This window comes from Mauremys reevesii, linkage group 15, assembly GCF_016161935.1.
Source record: "Mauremys reevesii isolate NIE-2019 linkage group 15, ASM1616193v1, whole genome shotgun sequence".
In the NCBI taxonomy this organism is placed as follows: Eukaryota; Metazoa; Chordata; order Testudines; family Geoemydidae; genus Mauremys; species Mauremys reevesii.
Window position 1 is genome coordinate 692,964 of NC_052637.1, and position 7,598 is coordinate 700,561.

The 7,598-nt window shown below is 60.5% G+C and overlaps 1 protein-coding gene across 4 annotated transcripts in view; it reads left to right on the top strand.

The window, feature by feature from the left end:
• Positions 1-6,957, top strand: part of PPP1R10 (protein phosphatase 1 regulatory subunit 10) — a 25,455-nt gene extending 18,498 nt beyond the window's left edge. For 2 of the 4 annotated variants that reach the window (XM_039500802.1, XM_039500801.1), the window contains exons 11-20: positions 214-314; positions 564-711; positions 1,065-1,220; positions 1,491-1,737; positions 2,259-2,334; positions 2,681-2,878; positions 3,364-3,475; positions 4,363-4,464; positions 4,795-5,304; positions 5,781-6,957. In XM_039500802.1, coding sequence (XP_039356736.1) covers positions 214-314; positions 564-711; positions 1,065-1,220; positions 1,491-1,737; positions 2,259-2,334; positions 2,681-2,878; positions 3,364-3,475; positions 4,363-4,464; positions 4,795-5,304; positions 5,781-5,890 — 1,760 coding nt within the window. In that variant the 3' untranslated portion in view covers positions 5,891-6,957. The remainder of the gene's footprint in view (positions 1-213; positions 315-563; positions 712-1,064; positions 1,221-1,490; positions 1,738-2,258; positions 2,335-2,680; positions 2,879-3,363; positions 3,476-4,362; positions 4,465-4,794; positions 5,305-5,780) is intronic. The other 2 variants (XM_039500804.1, XM_039500803.1) reach the window with 2 other exon arrangements.
• Positions 6,958-7,598: the final 641 nt, after the last annotated feature.

The following is a 7,598-nucleotide window of genomic DNA, read 5'->3' on the forward strand; positions in this document are numbered from 1 at the left end:
TTGGTCCTCAGAATTGGGCAGGGAGTGGAGTCTAGTTGGTGAGAGTGGCAGAGTTGCGGGGGTGGGGCTGAGAGTCAGGACTCCTGGGTTCTATCCCTGTCTCTGGGATGGGAGTGGGGTATAGCATAGCGGAGGGGTAGGATAACACGTGAAGTCGCAGGTGCTTGGAGCTTTCAGTTTGCGTAACCTCTTTCATTCCCCCTCTCTCTGCAGCAATGGAGGGCTTGGGCTTCCTGGATGCCCTGAACTCTGCCCCTATCCCGGGGATCAAGATCAAAAAGAAAAAGAAAGTCTTGTCTCCTACGGCAGCCAAGGTACAAACACCTCAAGGTGGGGAATGGGGGCTGGTGGGTTAGAGTGGGGGGGTGGGCGGCAGGCTGAGATGCAGGACCCCTTGGTTCTGTCCCCAGATGGAGGAGAGAGGGGGGTTCTGGTGGGTTAGAGCAGGGGGCTGGGAGGCAGGACCCCTGGATTCTGATGTCAGCAATGAGAGGGGAGTGGGGTCTGGGGGTTACTGGTTCACTTCCCATTACACTAATCCCACATTTCTCTCTGTGTCCCAGGCGAGCCCATTTGAAGGGAAGCCAGCCCCAGAAGCGAGCACTGCTAAGCCATCCTCTCCAGAACCTGCTACTGCATCCGAGCCAATGGAGGTGGATCGGCCCGGTACTCCTGTGCCGGCAGTAGAGGTCCCAGAGCTGATGGAGACCGGTAAGGATGGGGAAGGCGTTGGAGCCAACGGGTTCTGTTGTGCTAACCCTGGGCAGGTGGTAGGTGGTCAGCCCAACATCCTGGCAGTATTGGATCAGACCTGATGTTGCCACCCAGGAGACCATAAAACCCCATAATGCATGTGGCCGGGTGGGCCATGCCAGCTGGGATACAGCTGCCTTGGCGGGGGGGCAGCCCCTGTGTTAGCTTAACTGTGGGGCTGGCAGAGCTGTCTTCATCTGGGGGTCCTGGGTTGGGCTCAGGAGGCTTTGGCGCTGGTTGTTAGATCCAGGCTCCGTTGGGGGGTGTGTTTGTGTCTGGTCGCTGAGCCGCTCTGTGTCCCGTCCCCACAGCCTCATCCGAGCAGAACTCGGACGCCAAGTCCTCTGAGAGCACCGCTGACTCCACGCGGCTTACCAAGAAGGGCAAGAAGAAGAAGACAGTGACTTGGCCTGAAGAGAGCAAGCTGCGGGAGTACTTCTACTTCGAGCTGGATGAGACTGAGCGGGGTGAGTACTGGGGTGGGGCCCTTTCCCTCTAGGGGACACCAGCTCCCATCCGGCACTTGGGGTATGGGACATGGGGCCTTTCCCTCTAGGGGAGGCCAGCTCTGCTCCAGCACCAGGGGACTACCTGGCTTCTTGGGTGGGAAAAGGGATACAAGGTCTTTGAACTCCTGTTGTGGAGTGGGGGTGTCACACCCTTCCCATCGGCAGGACGGCAGTGGCCTGTCTATCCACTGACTAAACCTCTCCCCGTTTCTTCTCCTCCCCCGGCAGTCAACGTGAACAAGATCAAGGACTTTGGCGAGGCAGCCAAGCGGGAGATGCTGAAGGACCGGCACGCCTTCGAGACGGCACGCCGGCTCAGCCACGATGCCATGGAAGAGAAGGTGCCCTGGGTTTACCCCAAGCTCATCGACCTGCCTAACCCCTTGGTGCAGCCGGGCAGCGGCAGCCGCGAGAAGTTCACCCAGGCCGAGAGGGAGAAGGGCATCCTGCAGGAGATCTTCCTCTCCAAGGAGAGGTGGGTGTAGCCCTGGCGGGCAGGGCGCGGGGTTGGAAGGGTACTGGGGGTTCAGGCTGGGGCGCCATTTCCCAGTTGGGCAATGTAGGCTTTTTGCCCCACTCTAATGGTCGCACTGTGCAACAGCCAGTGTGTCAAATTTAAGGCCACCCTCCTGAATCCAGCATGGCTCTGTCCCTCTCTAGCAGCATATGAGCCGGCTGCTGCCTCTGAGCCTGTTGACCTGGTTGTTTGACTCGGGGACCACAGACCCTGTTTTCAGCTCCAGAGGACCCAGCAGATGAGCCCACCAGGGGTCTCTCTAGGTTGCCGGGCACCAGGATCCCCCTCTGACCCGGCTGTCTTTGCTTCCCATGGCGGGTGGATGCTGGGTGGGTGTGTGGACCTGGCCTGTGAGGCCGTGCCTGGAGCGACGGGGTGGGGGGGGCGGGCATCAGGTTGTGCTGAGAGCCCCATCGATGTGAGAGCTACAACCACATGTCTCAGTGCTGATTTCTGACCAGCATCTCTCCTCTCCGCAGTGTTCCAGACAGTCCCCACGAACCCGACCCGGAGTCGTACGAACCCCTGCCGCCCAAACTCATCCCGCTCGACGAGGTACGTCTGGCCCAGGGCCCCGGGTTCTCTGCCCTGCTTGGGGGGGGGGCCAGAAGGAGGGGGCCTGTTGGGGTAGAGCAGGGGGATTGGTAGTCAGGACTCCTGGGTTGGCTCCTCACTGTGGAGGGGGTCTAGGGGTTAGAGCAGGGGGTTCATTTCCCACCTCCCTGGGGGCCCTTTCTCACTCTGTGTCTCTGTCTCCCCTGTATAAACAGGGAGGGACTAGAGAAGGGCAAAGGCCCAGGAACCCGAGCGCCCAGCCATGACCCCCAGCCCCTGAGGCTGGGGTGTCCTCCCCACCCTCAGCCCATCCTGACTCCAGTGTCTCCTCTGTCCCCTCTCTCAGGAATGCACCATGGACGAGGCCGCCTACCAGGAAGGACTCGACCCGGCCGCCGCCTCGCAGTCTCCCGACGGAGCCGGGGCCTCCAAGCTGCCCCCAGTGCTGGCCAACCTGATGGGGAGCATGGGGGCCAGCAAGAGCCCTCAGGGCCCCAACCCCAGCTCCTCCATGAACGTGCAGGAGATCCTCACCTCCATCATGGTAATTGGAGCTGCTGCGTAGCCTGACTGACCCTATAGGCTCCCCATAGTGGGAGGGTCTGGCACCAAAAGGGTAAACTCTGCGCTGCTCTATGGATGGGGCCTCCCTGGCCCATCTTCCCCCAGAGCGGACCAATGCTTCCCCCTGCCACCCCACCACTGCTGGAGCGGACCATTGGCCTGGTCTCCCTGCCTCCAGCTTGGTTGAAGGTCCAGCGTTTTAGAGGGAAGGGGAAACTTGGGCAATGCATCAGCTGAGCAATAGTTGGGGTTGGGGGATGCGTGGGGCAGTGGGACTCTTTCCTATCACCCCCTTCTCCCAAAGCGGTTGGGTCAAGCCAGCCCCTGGCCCCAGCTAGAGGGGTTAATGGACTAGCACAGCGCCCTGGAGTTAGAGGTCAGAGACAGCTGAGGGGGTGTAGTGTGTGTGGGAAAGGAGGGACACGCTGTCTAACCCTGCCCCTCCTGTCTCCCTTCCCTGCACAGGGCGGGCCCAACAACCACAAGACGGAGGAGCTAATGAAGCAGCCGGATTACTCGGACAAGATCAAACACTTGCTTGGCAACCTCCAGACACAGCCCCCGGGGCCCTCAGGAGGTAAGAGACCGGGGTGGGGCACTGACCCTGTTCTCATCTCCCGCTGGTGGGAGAAAATCCTGTCCTGCCGGTCGCCTTCTGGCTTCTGTTTCTTTGCCTTCTGTCTGTCTCGATGGGGCGCCTGGGACTTGTAACCCTACAGCTCTAGGGGCTCTGGCAGGCGGGTAATCCGAAGGACGAGGCCTTGCTCGGTTCGAGTGGCTGGGGTCAGGGGAGAGCTGGTGCACCCAGCATCCTGATGACATCATGGGGGTGCCAGTGCATGTGTCACAGATTGTGGGGGAGTCAGGGCCCTGCGCCCCTCACTTCCTGCGATTCACGGTGACTCTCAGCCAGCCAGTAAAACAGAAGGTTTCTTAGACGACAGGAACACAGACCCAAGCAGGGCTTGTTAGGTACAACCAGGACCCCTCAGCCAGGTCCCTCTGGGGGGCAAGGATCTTAGACCCCAGACTTGGGGTTCCCTGCCTCTGCCCAGCCAGCCCAAAACTGAAACCAAAACCCACTCCACCAGGCTCTCTCCCCCTCCTTCTCTCCCCATCTCCCTTTGTCCAGCTTCCCCAGCAAAGGTGTCGAGACTCCCCACCCCCCTTCCTGGCTCAGGTACCGTCCCTCACCTAAAGTCATCCCCTGCTCTCCCATTCCCCATGCAGACAGTCCCAGTAAAACTAAATGACATTCCCAGGTCAATCCACCCCGCTCCCTACTGCGTCACAGCAGGTCTGTGTGATTTCCTGCTCTGGGGGTTCCAGGAGAGGTGGCCATGTAAACATGTCCTGGGTTAGGGTTGGAGGTTGCTGTGAAGGGGTGTATTCCTCCACTCCCCCCCCGCCCCCCATTGTAACCCCATTGGCTGTATTTGACCCCTCTCCTCTCTTGTCTTCCAGTGCCCCACGGGCTGCTGGGCCAAGGGCCTCTCGCCAATGGATTCCCACCTGGACCAAAGAACATGCAGCATTTCCCTCCCGGGGGGCCAGGACCCATGCCTGGTAAGTAGGAAGCTACCATCTTCTGGGGGTGGGGCGGGACTGTCAGACCTTCAGCTGGAGTCAGTAGGGCCTGCTGACCCTAGTGCTGTGCTAGGAGGCGCTGTGCTGTGGGGAGTGGGGTAGAGGATAGGGGGCACTGCCCTGGCAGTCAGTGCTGGCGCCAATGCCCCAGTATGGTGCTAGGGGGTGCTGTGCTGAAAGGAGTGGGGGGCTCAGTAAGGGGCACTGTGTGGCATGGAGCAGGGTGGGCATTTGGCAGCAGGTGTCTTTCTGCCCTGGGTGCTCAGAAGAGGCGTCTCTAACCTTTGTGCCTCTCTCTCTCTCCCCTAGGTCCCCATGGTGGCCCGGGGGGTCCCAACATGCCCCCAGGTCCCGGCATGCCTGGCGGGCCCAGGATGATGGGCCCTCCCCCTCCCCAGCGAGGCGAGTTCTGGGATCCCCCTGACGGCGGCATGCGGGGAAACCCCCATGGGGGTATGCGAGGGGGTGGCCCCGGCCCGGGGCCAGGACCAGGCCCTTTCCACCGGGGGCGAGGCGGGGAGCCCCCCTTCCGGGGGCGAGGAGGAGGTGGGCGCAGTGGCGGCCCCCCCAATGGCAGAGGCGGGCCTCCTAACAACGGCATGGGTGGAGGAGGCGGCCACGGCGGCGGCCACGGCGGAGGTCACGGAGGCCATGGTGGAGGCCACGGCAGGGGTCACGGCGGCCATGGTGGGGGCCACGGAGGCGGCGGCCATGGTGGAGGCCACGGAGGCGGCGGTCATGGCGGTGGCCACGGAGGAGATCACGGCAGAGGCCACCCAGGGGATCATGGCCGGGGTCATGGTGGAGGCCACGGAGGAGGTAATTGCAGGGGGCTTGGCTTGCCCTCTAGGGGGAGCAGAGGGCCGTGGCTTTGGAATGGCCCTGCCCCTATGTGGGAGGGGCCTGTGAGTGCCCCCTCCCCTCCCCCATTTTTATCCAGCAGGTGGCAAGGGCCGATGGGGGAGACCCAGCATGCATTGCACCCATTCGATCATGCAGGCCCCGCTCCTTGGGGGCGGGGCCCAGAATGGCAGAGACCCCCTATGGGCCTGTGAGAACAAGGGAGACAGTGTCAGCTGCAGCATTGCATGCTGGGAGCTGTAGTCTGCTCCTGGTGGTGCAAGTGGAGCATTGCATGCTGGGAGCTTTAATCTATGCTCCTGGCAGTCTGGGTTAGGGTGGAGTGTTGCATGCTGGGAGCTGTAGTCTCTCCCCCATTCCCTGCCCTGCTCTGCCATCCCTCTGGCCGTGCCCCGCCGCCGTGGCTGACCTGCGCCCCGTTTTCTCTCACGCAGACATGTCGAGCCGCCCCGTGTGTCGCCACTTCATGTTGAAAGGCAGCTGCAGGTACGAGAACAACTGTGCCTTCTACCATCCCGGAGTGAACGGGCCGCCCCTGCCGTAGCGCCCGGGGCCCTCCCCCCACCCCGCCGACGCCCCGTGAAACCGCCCAACACAGCCGCCCCCACTTCATGGACTCTGGGGTGCCCGCTGTCGGACTTGGGCTGCATCCACCACTTATGGCTTCTGTGAGGCCTTGTAATGCCCAGGGGAGGGAAGGAGCAACCCCCCCCTGACGGCTGCTGCTACTGAGGAACCACTGCGGGGGAATTCCCCCCGCCACTCCAGTCCCTCCTGTGTCGTTTTAACCTGATGGAGGTGCTGATGGGACCTGACTCCGCGCCCCCCCCCAAGTGACTTTTTACAAGCACAAGAGCCGCCGCCTGCTCTGGGACCTGGGGACAAGGGGGGGCAAAGCGGGTTGTTACCACTGTGTATATCTCTGTGGAACCAGCAAAGGTGTAAAGGGGGAGTTGCCCGGCTTCCCCACCCGGCTCCGGGCTGTGATCTGTCTGTGGGTTTGCCTGCTGCAGACCTACTCTGAAGATATTTTGCCTGGGGAGACTTGGCCCTGAGGAGCAGGCAGCCACACTACGCGGCTCCCCCAGAAATACTGCTCTCCCAGGCACGTGGTCAGGAGACTTCTCCCTCCATCTGACAGCAGCAGGATACCGATCCTTCGGTTGGAGAGGAGAGGGGTCCCTTAACCACTGCCCCCCACCCACTGAGCAAAGGGGGTGCTTGTTAACTCCACCCCCTCCATGGGGTTGTCCCCCCATGTGCGTGAGAACGAGTGGGATCAGAGCTCCTCCCGTTGCTGTAAATACCCATCTCCACCATGTTGATGACTGCAGACACGCGACTCCCCTTGGTGCTAGTGAGTCATTGGTTGGGAGGTGGGGGGCCGTGAAGCTGTTTTCTGTGAAAACGGACTGACTTTATTGCTGTTGGCATCAGGGGGCTTGGTTTGTTTCCTTTCCATTGTTTTATTTTTTTACGGTCTCTCCCTGAGACATGGACTGTCCTATCCTCCTCCCCCCCCCCCACTGGTGCAGCCTCCCCCTTTTGTTTTGTATATTTTGTACATTAGTAATAAACATGGTGATTAAAAAAATGGATCATCTAATTTAACCTTGGTGTCTGTGCTGGCTGTGTGGGGAAGGGACCATCTCTGCGTCTGTACAGCGCCTGGCGCGGCAGGGTCAAAGTCTATGGCTGGAGCCCATGAGCACTGCCGCAGTACAGGGATAGGCGCCCTGCTGTGGCTTCTCTCTCTGATCGCTTCATTTCGCCACTGAAACGGGAATGAGCCAAACCCCTGTTGGATGCACAGGGGACATTTCCTCGTTCCTACAGTCCTGATGGCTGGGACGCAGCAGGGTCCTGGGAGTTGGACTCTGATTCCTATGGGCTAGAATCCCTCAATCCACCCTGATGTGTTAAAGCGCTTGGAACGCTGGGATACCCACCCAGTGCACAATGCAAGCGGAACTGGTAAAGTTGCCCAATACTTCCCTTTACAAGCCCTTGTGTTCATTTGCTTATAACTTTGCCACGCATCATCCATTTGGGCTGAAACTTTCCACACTGCGTGTCTGCGTCGGGTTGAATATGTGGGAGAAATTTCAGTGAAAACGGTTCAGCCATTTCTAAAAATGAGACTAAGGAAAAGCACCTTATTTTGCTCAAGCTAAAGTGTTCTGGTGACCCTTTCTTTGAGAAGCTCTAGTCTCCCATGTTGCAGAGCAGGGACTCAAAACTGGGCAAGGGCG